The sequence below is a fragment of the Nipponia nippon genome, unplaced genomic scaffold (genome assembly GCF_047370975.1).
Source record: "Nipponia nippon isolate SJK-2023a ecotype South Korea unplaced genomic scaffold, ASM4737097v1 scaffold_17, whole genome shotgun sequence".
NCBI lineage: Eukaryota > Metazoa > Chordata > Aves > Pelecaniformes > Threskiornithidae > Nipponia > Nipponia nippon.
In genome coordinates this window covers 6401399-6416244 of record NW_028262333.1, presented here as the reverse complement: position 1 = coordinate 6416244, position 14846 = coordinate 6401399, and the positions used below count along the sequence as shown (strand labels likewise).

Genomic DNA, 14846 nt, shown 5'->3' with positions numbered 1-14846 from the left:
TGGGCAAGACAAGTCTTACGCCAGAAGAGAAAGGAGGAAAAAAATCTCTCTCAAGCAGAAATCAACCATCCACTGCTGAGGACCCTGGAGAGGAGGAGTATCCATCCACCAGGAACATGGGGAATAGCATGCACTTCCCATTAGCTGCTCTTTGCCTCTCCCTGCGGACGGCTGGGAGATGGCAACAGCCCCTTCCAAGCAGATTTGTCTTATCCTGCTCCCCTCCACTCTCAGCTTTCCAGAGCAGCTAAGTCAACAGCCTCAGGGAAAATGAAGGGGGAGAAGACACAAAACTCCCACAAAAATCCAGCTAGTGCAGCTGTTGGATTTGGCTGGCTGTCAGTGCCGGTGTGCCGAGCCCTTTCCTACCTGAAGGGGAGATGGGGAGAGGAAGAAGGATGGGACTCACGAGGACTCTTGTCTGAGTCCTGGGTTCTCGTGCCACTTTCTGCGTGACTTACTTCAGGAATGTTCTCACTCTCCTTTTTCTGCTGAGCCATTAGAGGGTTTTCTTTTTCCTGGTACATCATGACTTTTGCGGCACAGAAAGTTAGTTGAAAACCCTTCTCATTTCCATTCTCACAAAGAAAAGGAAACCAAAGTCCACTGTGGAGGTGAAGAGCAAGACTCCTCTATTAAACTTCTAGCTGTAGATACTCAAAGCCAAGGAGAAGTGTCTTCATCCCTAACCTCTGGGAGCATCTCCTAGTCCAGGTGGGCTGCAAACTCACACGTTGCTTGTGGTGGAAATCCTATGCTGGGAACACACCTGACCTCTTCTCTTTGAAGGCAAAACCTTTGGCCAGGTAGGGAGCTGTGCTTCTCCTGCTTCCCTGTGCTGCCCGCAGGGTGCTTTCCTGGGCTCCCGCAAGCTTGGATTTTGTAGATTTGGACATGAGGATGCTGCTTTTGTACCTCTCCCTCTCTCTTGCTCCAGGTCTGTGGGCAGTGCTGAGAACCCTAAAATAGAAACTCACTCGGGTTCCTAGCTCCACGCTGAATCTGGCTCTGGAACAGAGTGAGCCATTGCCAAGTGGCTAAAACTTCTCACCATTACTTTTATTTGCATTCCAAGAGTACCCGAAGGCCTGTCCCGCAGCAGCAGCCTGCTCTGTGCAGGGTGCTGTACAGGTGCCGAGGCAGAGGAGGGTAGGGAGGGGTCCACGAAGGCTCTGCTGAGTTGCAGGACCTGCAGACCCCTTGCTGCAGGGGAGTTCCACCCCTGGACAAGACCATGCCAGTCCCAAACGAGTTTAAAGCCTGAGCAGATGGGAGAGGTGCAGAGTGAGGGCAGATGGACACTTGCCCAGGTCAGTGGCACAGATGAGGAGCCTGCAGACCTCCAGCTCCCACCACTTCTCCCTGGAAAGGGAACTGGATGTGGTGGAGAAGCTTCTCTCTCCTCGATGCAAGAAGCCCCTCAGTGGCTGAACACTGTATAAACAGCAGCAGCAGGCTCCCTCCCCCTTTCCATTTCTGTTTGTTAAACACACGCTCCCTGCCTTTCTCTCATTCAGGAGCTAACACGGCATCCAGCTTTGTGAGACGGGGGCTGTCAGTCACCCTGCAAGAGGGTGCTCTCCGGATGCTCAGGGTGGGGTACCGAAGCTACCCCCGGCAATGAAGTACCCTCCGGCAGCCCAGATCCTCGCCTGACTTCCTCGCTTTTCTGAGGACAGTTGCAGAAAAGTCCTTTTCACCCCTTTACCACAGGTTGACTCCCAGAGAGTGGAGAGGACCGAGTGCGCCATCCTGGCCGGCAATGAGACGGTAACTGGAGGTGAGCGGCTTGGTTCCCGACGGAGGAGGACGCTCTGGCCTTTGCAGGTGGGTCGGGGAGGGCTGGTCCAAGCAGCAGGGCTGAGATGAGGCCAGGTCTTGGCCACGCCACATGGTTCAAGCGAAAAATGTCCAAGCATCTTTGGGAAACTGAATCTGGGGACCGACAGCCCAGAGCTGGAATAGAGAAAGTGAACAAGAAATACTGGCAGGAGAGTTTTGAACGGTCCCCGAGCAGAAGCAGGGAGTCTGGGAAGCAGGATGCTGAGCGAGAGCAGTCAGGAGAGCAGGTTGCTCCAGGGGGCTGCAGAAACCGGGCACGTACAGCTACAGAGCAGCGTGCTGCAGGTGTGGGGCTGAGGTGTGTGGCTGTCCGAGAAATCCTGATCTCTCCCGCGATTTGCCTCCTTGTGGCTTGGTACAAACCTCCCGTCAGCTCCTCCGTGCTGGGACTGCACATGTTGCTGGCACTCGGCTCGCTGCCAGAGATCAGTGCCCTCAAAGAGAGAGATGCAAAGGGAGACAGGGGACTGCAGGAGGAATATTGGTGCTTGCTTGCTTTCTGCACTCATTGCATGTTAATTGTTGAACAGAGAGAGCCTCTTACAGTCCTGTTGTAGCCTGCATTTCACCCACAGAGTTTCTCATCCGTCCCAAAGCAGGATGCTGTGTTTGCTCCCTGGTTGTTCTGTTAGTGGGGTTGTTATTTCTCTCCCCTCCCTTGTCTCATCTACCCCAGACTCCCTAAATTTCAGGAGGCAACAGACTCCCCAGGTTAACCAGGATCCTTCCACCAGGCTGTCTCTTCCCTTCTGCAGCCCCGACAACTAGTGTGGCTCCATCGCAGCATCACCCGCTGAGCCCTGTCTCCCAGCCAGCATTGCTCCGCTCCCATGGCACGTGCTGTGGGGCGGACGGCTCTGCACTGTTCCCCCTGCTTTCTGTAGGAGAAATTTCCAGGAGAAAGCGCGTATCCCAGCCCAACGGATCTCTTCTCATCACCTTCTTTTTCATCCTGTCCTGAGCTGAGTGACTAAGGCATCTTCCTTGCCTTGTCCCCTTCAGAGTCTTTCGTGGCTCCAGCCTAGGCAAGGACATGCAAATGTTTAGAGTGAGGAACTGCAAGAAATCCCTGGGGTATCTCCTCATCCTTGCACTTTGTGTCCCAGTTCCAGTTCTACCCTGGGGTCCCCCAGGAGCAGCTCCGGGGCCCTGGAGCTTTGCAAGTGCAGGGGTGGCAGTGCGTGTCTGATGCCATTAGGTTTCTGCACCAATGGGCCTGATCTGGATAGATAATTTACAAAGCTGCAGCGGATGATGGGCAGGTCAGAGGGTCTTCCCTTCTGCCATAGTGTCATAGTGGGGCAATCACCCCTTCACTGGGGATGGAAGGACCTGGGACAATTTCTATCTGCTCTTTGGCTTCAGGAAATCATCCCAGAGCTGCTGTTTGCCCTGAAACCAGCCCATCACACAGAGAAGGCAAAACGCCCTCCCCTCCGTCACTCACATTTTGCATTTCCATGCTGCTCCTGAAATCTATGTTCAGGTTTTATCCTGAGAGATGCAGAGTCCTCTCTGGTGGTGAGTGCAGGAGGCTGGAGTTAGCAAACTTGGGCTCTGTTCCCAGCCCTGGTGTGGATGTGCTGTGTGGCCTCTGGCAAGCTGGTTAAGCTCCATATCTCAGTTTATTGTATTCTTCTCCCTTAAGTGCTGTGCTGTGGGGTGCAGGGCTGAACACTGCTGCCTCTCGAGTGCTGTAGGGGAACATGAAGGTGGCAGAAGGTGGCTTGCCCCGGGATGACAACCGGGTTCTGGTGATGAGGGATGGTCTCAGACCTCTTTGCCATGGACTCCTGACTGCTGCCAGATTTGGGAGTGGGGATGAGATAAGCCGGTGCTCCAGACTGCGCTGCTGGAGATGACACGGTTTCATGGAGTTGAGCTGCTTTGGAGGAAGGACACAGCATGGAATAAATCAGTGGGCCAAGCCATGAAAATATCCATCAGCCTCAGCCCTCATGCCCCAGTGCTGCTGTAGAAAGAGATTGTGGCTGTCATCAGCCAGAGGGCAGAGGCTGGCCCAAGTCCCGCCACTCCCTCCTTTTGAATCAATGATAAATGTGATAGGATTGTAATTTCTGACCAACCTCTGAGCAATCTGTGTCCTTACCTCCCTCTTTTCTGCACCCCTTGCCCCCACACTGCGTGCCTGCTGGCTGCAGTGACCCCAGTCTCACTGCTTGGGACAAAATGAGGAATTTTAATTAACAAGCCCTGTTTTTTCCAGCCCTCTGCCCACCCCTCCAGCCCAGCTTTCTGAACCCTGCTGGGGTTTGCAGATGGCTTTGCCAGGCCTGGATGTGCCCTGACAGATCTGGACCAGGCTGGCTGCGTGCCCAGGGCTGCAGCAGGGACATGGAGGGAGCCGGGGTGTCCCCACGAAGCAGCGGTGCGTGTGAGCCCCAGGGCAGTCCAGGCCCTCTGTAGGAATGGATTTTGGAGTTGTCACGGTGGTCACTGTCTCTCGCAGTCACCGAGAGCAATGTGCTCAGCGAAGGGCTGAGGTTTCGCAGCTCCTCTGTGCTTCCCCCTCCTCTTCCCCTCTTCCCAAAGGCTGAAGCTTGCTGGCACAGGGCACAGTGCACAGCTCTCTGCATCCTTTGGGAGCCATCCCGGGGTCCCAGCCCTGCCTCAGGCTGAACCTCAGCTGGAGGAGAGGGTGACAGCAGGATCCAGGCAATACCCTGTTTCTGCATCCCTTCATGGCAGCCCAGCACAGAGGAAAGAGCTTAGGGTAGTATTTCTGCCTCCTCCTGGTCTGCCCTGCTGTTTTGTTCTCCCAAAAGAAGTTGGTTCTCAGCTCCAAGGATTTTTCCATCTAGCCTGGCAGGCCTGCTGGGCACGGGAGCGTGCACCTGGCAGCAGCCTACACATATGCCAGCACTTCCATTACTTGCTGGAACAGACCTTGGCCCACTCCTAGCAGCATCCCTGCGACCTCCAGGCAGCCCCTGGCATGGGAACATTTATTATGACCATTTTGTCTCTTAATTAAAATGCCGTAATTGATTTTTAATAGTTCTCTTTTGGAAAAAAACAAAGCAAACCAAATCAAATAATAACTCCATTAAGGCCATTTTGTTAGGAAGCAAAAGCTCCAATAATCATGATGTTCCTGGCTCCTCTCAGATGGTGGGTAGCTGCCAGTCTCCAGCGAAAGGAAATCGCCTGAGATGTGAACACGGGAACCAGCAGCCAGTCGGTGGCTGAGATGGGGAAAAAGGGAAGGGAGTGTCCACTGGTGTCATGCCAAGACTTGAGTACCGAAGATAAATGGGACAGGCAAGCCACAGAAAAGGGGATAACAAGTGATAGTGATAAAGTAATGCTAGAAAATCTGGAAGGTATAAAAACCCAGATGGAGAGCAAGCAGGGAAAGCACAGCCACTGAAAGTGTGCCCAGCCCTTGCTCTGTTTCCCTCACGGACCCTGCTCTCCTGGCAGTAAGGTTTGCCTTGGGGCCAGCTGAGCACCGCTGTCTGAGGGGAGGCTCTGGGCTGGGTGCTGCTGTGTGTGGGTCGGGCTCTGCCGAAGAGGCTGTGGCTGTGCCGCCTTCCCGGGGTGTTCCCTGTTCCCCTGCTCTGTTTCCCACTGCGGCGGCTGTGCAGGGTGGCTTTGAGCTCCTCTCTCCTGCCTCAGAAGTTGGGGCCCCCCTTTTGTCTTTGAGGTTACCTTTCCAGGGCTGGGGGCAGCTGGGTCATGGAGGTCTGGGATCACCCTTAAGCAAACCCTCACTCCAGCAAATCCACCCACTTTTCCCTCCAGCTGCTGAAAGCTACCTTCCTACCCTCTTAGCGGTAGCTACATGGTCTCCATTACCATGGTATATGACCCCAACAATTTCATTTACAGGAATCATTGGCATAAATCGGCCAGCAGAGTTAGCCAAATTAGGCAAGCCAGTGGTCATGGAGAGGGCAGGAGAAAGCAAGTGTGCAAGCAGGGGCGGTCTGCCGCAGGCAGCTCTTTAGCTGGGTCTCCACAGGGTCCCCGGTTTGCAGCCGGCTGGGCAGATTCCTAGGAGCAGCTCCCAAGGGGGAATCACAACCCTTGCTCTGAGGAGCAATGAAAGAACAAGCAGACTTTTATTATTCATTGCAATGTAATTGCTGCCACCTTTACCATCTCACCACCATTATTTTATGCTATTTGTTTAAGGAACTAGCTTAAATGCCGGTGCTCTGCACAGAAAGCATTCTCCCTTCCCAAGGACAGGCTGTCCTTAAACATTTGGCTTGCGGGGCACGGACCTGCGGGAAGCCCACCAGCACCCAGGCAGCAGTGCTCCCATCTCACTTTGTACAAACCCAGAGCAGTTTGCTCCTCAGGGAGGTTGAGAAGCTGCCCAGCAGGCTGCCTCTAATTCCCAGCTTCGTTTAAGCCCTGTGCCTCCTTCCCTCCGTAGCAGGGCATTATCCTTTCGCTCTGCAGGTCAGAGAAAACATGATGCTCTGCAGACCACCCGGTTTGGGCAGAATGATGACTTTTGCTCACTTTTGATCAAGTGTGTGGTGGGAATGGGGGTCCCACACACAGTGCTGGGGAGAGAGGGTATGTGAGGGGCCACATCCAGCCCTCTCCACGTACCCCAGCAGTAATGCTGAGACACGGAGGCTGAGAAGGAGCCAGTAACAGCTTTTCTCCTGCTGTGTTTGGACTGAACGAACATCCTGCCGTGACAACACTCTGCTGTTACAATGGCACCAAACGCCAGCTGCGGGTTCCAGACTGAGTCAGTTCTGGCTCATCAGTCCGGTTCCCCGCTCCCAAAGCCATATTCACGCAGATATTTGAGCACCACGTGGCAGGAGGCTCGCTGACGCTGGGGCTTTGGCTCTCGGGCGTCTTTGTGCCTGGACGCTCAGCAACAGCTCTGCGGGAGGCTTGTTCACAGCTTCAGCTGTTTGCGCCCTGCACGTGCACATCCCTGCAGGAGCTCCCTCCTTGGCAAAGCCGGCGGATGCCTGGGCGTCACCGACACTGAGGGGACAGACAGGTTCTTTTAGGGATCTTTGGCAGATTGATGATGGCACTAAATCGTGGTTACAATTAAAGCTTTATTTCCTTAACAGGATGTTGTGATTAGTATAGCACAGAATTTATGATTGGAAAGGCACAGGATTTCTACAAGCAGAATCAATGTAGTACAATCTACAAGTAGCATAATACAGAATTTATAATACAACTTAACTTCTGATTTCTAATCACCTAAGTAATACAGAATTTATAATACAACTTAACTTATAATTTGTGATCACCTGGACCCTCTGCAGATCGGGTCAAATCCTAACACATGGTTTGCTGTAGCAATATAACAATCATAATCTAGACTCGAAAATCACATGAAAGAAGACGAGTCCCTCACTCAATCCTTGGAGGAAGCAGAGGACGGTGGGGGTGTCCCCGGCCACGGCGGGTCACGGGTCTCACTGTCCAGCAGTTCCCACTTAGGACTTGTAATTGCTTGATTTTATGGACAGTGATCTGTGGGCTGTTATGCTTCCCTGTTCTGTGACGGGGTCATCAACAACACCTTGGTGCCTGGGACCTTTAAGGCTGGCAAGGAAGGGAGTAATCGGCCTGGCACCCAGGAACCTCGAGTCTGGCAGGGAGGGGAAGAAGAAAACTGTTTGGTTTGTCTGCTTGGTTCACAGGACCTTCAGGGCCTGATAATGAGGGAAAGGGAATGAGAACATGACCTGCTTGGTCACAGAGAATGGTTGCTTGCCCCATAAAATGGCGTTAGTTATGCTAACCCCATTGCCAGGGGTCGGGAGCAGGGGGTACTGGTCACACTGGGTTGAGCTGGGTGGTAGGGTCACCAGCAGGAGCAGTGGTGGAGACTTATGCAGAGACAGGGTGACAGATATTTTCACCCAGACAGGTGAGAAATAAGAAACTGAAAAAACCCGGTGCACAATCTGGAAATAATTGTTATGGCGAGGTGGAGAAGAACACTTTGAATTGGAGAGTGTCTTATTATTTTTCTCCTTTCCTAGTTCTTAAGGAGTTAGGATTCAGGGCATTTTTGTAGACAAGTAAATCTCATCAAAGATGACTGACACCCTCATCGATTTCTTCTGTCAGCCCCAAGAGGTCCCAAATTTTTGGCTTGTTTGAAGCAACTTCGCTATTTTGCAAAGCCTAGCCCAAAGAAGCAGGAGAGGCAGTGTGCAAAGGGCCTCCATGAGCAGGAGATCTTTTCAGGACCTACTAGTCTAGCCCTGGCTGGTTGAGGGGGTTTTCCCTGTTCAATTCAAATAAACAGAATCCCAGAAACTTGTGTGAAACTTTGCATTTTCCCCTGACCTTTCCTTGGGGAATCGGCATTCAACTGATCATAGGCTCTAACAGGAGGTGTAAGAGAGCTGAAAGGCCATTCAGTGGGAGGGAGGATGGGGGGTAAGGGAGAAGGAAGGAGGATGTCACTGCCGTGTGAGTCTCAGTTCTTCCAGATGCTCTGCTGTCTCCTGTGCTCTCACTTCTGCTCTGTCTGTGTTCCAGACCTCCTCCTCCTCCTGACAGAAGGGCTCAGGCCAGGCATGGGACCATTGGAGGGAGCCAACAGCACCCTCACTGTGGAGAAGACAGCATTAGATGAGAAGCTGCCACACGGCTGGCACGCCAAGGACTTTGTCACTCCTAGCCAGGATCTCTCTGGGTCCCGCAGTGTTATGATGGACAGCACCAAGATCCTAGGGGTCCAGGTCGTTCTGATTGCCGCCTACTCCCTCATCATTCTGCTGGGGTTCATCGGCAACTCCTTGGTCATCTACATCATAGTGAAGTACAAGACCATGAGGACCGTCACCAACTTCTTCATAGCTAACCTGGCCCTGGCAGATCTGATGGTGGACACGCTCTGTCTGCCTTTCACCCTAGTGTACACGCTGCTGGATGAGTGGAAGTTTGGAGCTGTTCTTTGTCATCTGGTCCCTTATGCTCAAGCTCTGAGTGTCCATGTGTCCACTCTCACGCTAACCGTGATTGCCCTGGATAGGTACCGGTGTATTGTTTTCCACCTGGACAGCAGGATTTCCAAGAAGCTCAGCTTCACCATCATAGCTGTCATGTGGCTAGCAGCAGCTGTCCTAGCAGGTCCTCTGGCCATCTTCAGAGAGTACCGGTATGAGGAAATCCCATCCATCAACCTCAAAATGGCTGTCTGCTCAGAGAAATGGCCTTCTGGTAATAACAGAGATGCCACTATCTACAGCCTGTCCATGCTCCTCCTGCAGTATGTTTTTCCTCTTGCAATTATTTGTTATGCCTATACCAGGATCTGGTTCAAGCTGAAAAACCATGTCAGTCCCACTTCTAGGAATGAAAACCAGTGCCGGAGGAGGAAGACAACCAAAATGCTAGTGATGGTAGTTGTGGTATTCGCAGTCTGTTGGCTCCCCTTCCACATATTCCAGCTTGCCATTGATCTTGATCTGGTTCTTATCTTCCATGAGTACAAACTCCTGTACACCGTCTTCCATGTTGGAGCCATGTGCTCTACATTTGTCAACCCCCTGCTCTACGGATGGATGAACAAGAACTACCGGAACGGCTTCCTTATGTTCTTCCGTTGCCAGAACAAGCCAGAAAGCATCCACACTGAAGGCTCAGTTAGAGGGAGGTCGTATATCTTCAGGGCCAACACCCTAAATGGGAGCATCAAACAGACTCCTGGCAACGGACCACTGCCCACAGAGGTTTAGGGATGCGACATCCACCTCTAGGACTGAGGCTGACTGAGCCCAGAGACATTCTTGAGTGAATGCTTTTTTTTGGTGGGAGATTGTGTTGCCAAAACATTATAGCTACCGCAGCCACATAGAAATACTCCCCTGTATCTCTCAAAACAATAAATCTGGTGTATTCTGTCTGACCAAACAAATGAATTTTTCCTTTCTCTGAGTTCAAATTATACATGCAGAAGCACGAAAAAACACACACAGAGGAGGCTTTCATTTAGCCAGCAAAATACGCCCTTTTTGCTATTTCCATTTGCCAAAGTGGGTTGCTCAACCTTTTACCCCCCGACATATTACACATTACAAATGCAGAACCTTCATTGTGTATGCTTGTTCATCCATACATCTCCTACCCAAAAGCCTTAATGATCCATCTTTAGCTAACGCCTCTAAGGGGAAGGAGACCTACTTTCTTCTGCAAACACGGGCTGGCTAGTGCCATCACTCCGCAGGCCTGGGAAGGGAGCGGGCCGGTGCAGGTTGAAGCTGGGCAATCCATGATCTCTTGCAAAGCGTTTGCATGAATCTGCATTTGCAACCCATGGGATGAGCTCTCATCCTCGGAAAGCCCAGGAGGTGGCAGTGACACTGCTTACCACAGTTTGCTTTACAAGTGACAAAGCAAGGCTTTGGGGACATCTCATTAGCCAGGAAGCTTGTGAGCCAGTGCCCTGGATTTAGCAAGGAGGAGAGCAGGCAGAGAAGCAGATGATAGGAAAGGAAAGAGCTGCGGGCAGCTGGTCAAGAGGACTGGAACTGAACCTAGGGTTTTGGCAAAGGTGATTTCCTCCAGACCCTAAGATGTGGCTCCTGCCATGCAATAATTTGACGGGTGCCAGCACAACCAGAGAGGCAAAGCTGCAAATGACACTATTCTCAAGTCCCTCAAAGGGTTTCAAAGCTTTCCTCTTTCTCGGGTTGGAGGTAGTATGGGTCTGTACATGGGTGCTTCAGTTCAGAAGACAGATGTAACCTGCTTGCATGGTTATCAAAGATGTGGTGTGCTCTGGCAGAAGACAACATGGAGACAAATGAAGATGTATTCTTTCATACCAAACTATATGTTCTCCTCCCTAAGGCTGTGTCAGCTGGGGAGCATATTTTTAGCTCTGCCATCAAAGGAGGCTTGATTGCTACTGTGATCTCAGCAGCTCGTCACTGGTGCTGTCTCTAAAAGTCAGTGTTCATCAGATTGGAAAGTAACTCCCAGATGCAGGAAGGAGACTCCACAGACCTCCTCATTAAAGACAAAAAGAAAAGAAAAACTTTGATTTGTAGGTCTTCACTGGAGCAAGGACAAGAGGTAAGAGGACTTGCAGTGCTGAGTATGCCAGCCTGGATCAGGCTGCTGGGCTGTCACATCTGGAGTCCTCAAGAGATGAATTGTCAAAGGACTTACTTGAAAATACGGCTTTCCTGCCTCCTCCCCAGCTTGACCTGCCTCTGGCCCTTGTTCTCCAGCTCAGCTTCTGACTGCCACACTAGATTTTAATCTCTCTGTTTATTTCTTTCTCTGATGACCTCCTTCATGTTCCTAAACAGGTACAAGAAAGTGATCTCTGGTTCCTTCCCGAGAGACATCACTGCCAGGCAGGGGCTGCAGACCATGCTCCACACTTGGAGGCATGGCCATGCTGATGCCTAATAACCTCCCCAGCACCTGATTCTGCAGATCACAGCCCACTTTTCTTTTCAGGGAGCTTCAGACTCTATGAAGGTCCTGTCAGGAGGTCACTGGTGTTCCAGCAAAAGTCATCTGCTTCCTGACAGGCCAAGACATGATGGGAGAACCAAGACACAAGTAAACCTTTCCCACGTGAAGTGCCATGGCGTGACGGTGGGAGTTTGCTGTTTCATCCTGACGGAAGGAGGAGGATATTCTCCTCCACAGCACTGGTAAATTCTGTCCCTGTCTAATGAGCTGGTCATTTCTACAATCCATCCTCCCAAGGAACTCTCCCCGTGGTTCCATCAGACTCCAAGATACAAGGAAATGTTTATGTTTCAAAAGCAGCTTAAATGAGTGGAAAGAATTCAATGATTACCAATAAACACTTCAGAAAGTGATTTAACGCTCAATAATACATGTCAGAGTAAAATAACACACTCAGCAATGCAAGCTTGGAAGCCAATCACGCTGCCAGCTGAGATGGATGAGGAGCTAAATTGCTCTTCTAGGGGCCTTGCCAAAGGTTTTGTCCTGTGACACCACACATGGTATCTGACTGTGAAGCAAGGCAGATATCATTATGAATGACTGTTTAATTTTGAGCCCAAACTTTTAAAGTAAATATGGATAAATAAATAAATAGATCTCAGCTCTTCACAAATAAATGCTGGCAATGGCATTTATAGGGCAGAGAGATTTTTATGCTGGAGCAAACTGAGAAGGAGAAACTATTTACTTGAAGTGTAACAGCAAAGTTCCGTTTGCTTTATTTAATACACTTGTGCAGCTTTACTGATGATTTCTGCCTGCAAGCTTGCTGCTTTTTCCTTGCCATTGGAAAAAGTAACAACCTTCCACATCCACTGCAAGCAAGGAAATCAGCTCTCGGTTGTGTATACATGTCCCTGTGGAAAACCACGACGCCTTTATTGAGGGAAAGTGGCCCCAGTGTCCACTGCCAAACAGAACAAGAGAAGGTGGAGAGCAAAGAAGCAAAGCTTCTTACCAAAGGTTGATTTGGGCAAATAAATAGTATGTTATAGACTGCCATGACTGCATAGAAGACAGGAATGAATTTGCTTCCATAAAACAGAAATCTCTTGGAGATTAAGGTTCCCCAAATATTAGCACTCGGCTGAAGATGGCCTTACTGCCATGATCAGTTCCATGAAACCAAAGACCAGAGGCATTTTAAGTTTTTGAACTATTTAGAGCTCAGGACAGGGTACAACCCTGCTCTGTTGGTGTCAAGGGCAGATCCTCTAGCAGTTACAGATATTCTTGGAGTCAAAGGCATCTTCCCACTGTCTGCTCCTTGCCAAAGGTGCATCAGTGAATGCCCGCCAAGCCAGGCTCCTCTCTGCAGAGCTGGCCCTGGTGTTACTGACGTGGGACGGAATGAGTCATATCAATGGCACAACAGCTGATAGGGATAATGTATTTCATTACAGAGTTGGAAACACGGTGACAAAAATTAAAATGAACAAGTGTTTCATCAAAGCTTGTCTGGAAGACAGTGTTGTTCCTGGTGACCAAATGAATTTCCTCTAGGGCTCCTCCTGACTCTTGCTGACATCCTTCTCAAAATGCTGCTTCACTGAACTGACCCGAGGATATTTCACAGCTTTTAGGAGAGAGGTTCTGAATTCCCTGAGAAACACCCTCTTTCTCATGCTAGGACACTCTTTCTGGTCACATCATACAAATCTTGTATTATAAAAAGTACCACTGAACAGTTCTTAATTGCCAAGTGACCCCTAGCAGATGATTAACTTTGAATAGACACCACAGGTGGGGATGCCTCTAGCTATCCCATGCAACCATTACTCACATGCCAGACAAATACAAGAACAGCTGAGATGAGGCAACATCGCCATTTAAAAACAGCAGCATCAATAACTGTTGTTCCCTATTACAGGCTGCTCTAAGAGCTCTCAGGAGTCCCAGAGTCTCTTATCAAACTTCCAGGCTTGACAAAGCACATTGAAATTTGCAGAGCAAAGGCTGTGCTTTGGGCACAGGAGGCTCTTGGAGCACTAGCAATTTTGCCTCTAAAACACAGTTTGCTCTGAAAATCCCTTCCCATTTGATTTCCAAAGCATGTATGTCTGTAACAAGCTAATGAGCATAAAGAGAGCAAAGGTTTGGGCTTTTTTACTTTTCCTTGTCTTAAGGCAATATATACAGCCAGCATTTAGATCAATGCAGGGTGAGCTGGGTCCTTCGGTCAGGGCTCTGGTAGAATCAAAGACGTGACACACTCTTGCATATGCCTGTGCTTCATCCTGCTCCTACAAAGGCCAGATCCAGCCCCTCGTGGCTCTCTGCCCTGCAGTAACATGCGCCCTCTCCCATCACCAGTGGCAGCCCAAGCGACCAACATCAAATGGCACATGTTTTATTCAATATGCCCACAAATGTATCAGCAGAAACATTGCTCTGAGCTTTTCACAAAGGCTCTGTAGGGAAATACGTACTAGACCAGGAAAGAAGCAGTTCCTCTAACATATGCTAATAGGAGAGGGGCTGGAGTGCCATTCTGCTGAAGGAGGTCACAGACAGCTCAGCCTCTCCCCTGATATCAGCTGTTAATCTTATCATTGCACAGCTAACACGGTCTGAAACCAAATTAGCCTTTGTTTGGGCAGGAGCTGTGGAGCTGGCACTTTCTTTGCATGCCTTTGTCTTTCGGCTCTGTTATTCTGCGATTTCAGCAGGGCCTCTGAATGTGCTGGATCTTAAATAAGGCTTTAGGATCGGCTAATCTGGTGAAAATCAGGAATTACCGCAATAATCCAGAAAAAAAGAAAAGATTCTGGGTTTATGTGGGTGAGCAGAATTTGGTCCCTTGCATTTGAAAAAACAGAGCTTTGTCTTCCTTTCAGTTTTCCCTTATCTAGCTTGAGATTCTTCAAGTGCCAAAAACAATATTGTGTATTACTGCCAGAACATTTATCTTCTCTTTGAGCTCATTTCAGAGAAGGGATTTGTTCGGGAGGGCCTGGGAGGGGAAGAAGGCTAGGTTTTTAAAGCTCATCGTTATCTCTAGTCTCAGTGTTCTGTAAGTCAAAAGACAAATCAGAAAAAGACAAAGTCACTCACACACACCAAGGGAGGTACCAATTTATCTTCAGACAACACAATCTCTATTTAATTTTCTATCCAGACAACCCAGCACTCTTTGTCAAAGTGTTGTATGTATATGGGGCTGAATGAGGTTGTGGGAGGAAAGCATTTTTCTGTTACTAATAGCAATACCTTAGTGTCACTCATGATTTATAGCCAGCAAAGAATACTTTTTCTGGTCTATGTTCTGCTCAGTGTAATGAGTACAGAAGGAATAGTGCAGAGGCCTCATGGAGCTCACAGGAGATCTTCATTAGTTCAGTCCTCTCCAGTGTGGTAGCAAAGACTGTGAACATTAGAGGAGAAACCCTTTCGTTTATAACTAGCTTATTGAAGTGCACAAGCATGGAGTTGTCACTGTGTCACTCTGCTAATGTGTCACAAACTTTCAGATACCGTTCGTCTTCAGGATTCGCACGCAGCTCAGCCTCAAGGTGGTTCTCCTTGCTGCTGCGTGGAAGGAAGAA

General features: G+C 49.9%; 1 protein-coding gene across 1 annotated transcript; it reads left to right on the top strand.

Moving 5' to 3' along the window:
• Positions 1–1811: 1811 nt before the first annotated feature.
• Positions 1812–9548, top strand: LOC104014192 (neuropeptide Y receptor type 2). The gene is made up of 2 exons (XM_009466800.2): positions 1812–1827; positions 8347–9548. The coding sequence occupies exon 2, from the start codon at positions 8385–8387 to the stop codon at positions 9546–9548; it is 1164 nt and encodes a 387-aa protein (XP_009465075.1). The 5' UTR covers positions 1812–1827; positions 8347–8384.
• The last annotated feature ends 5298 nt before the right edge of the window (positions 9549–14846 follow it).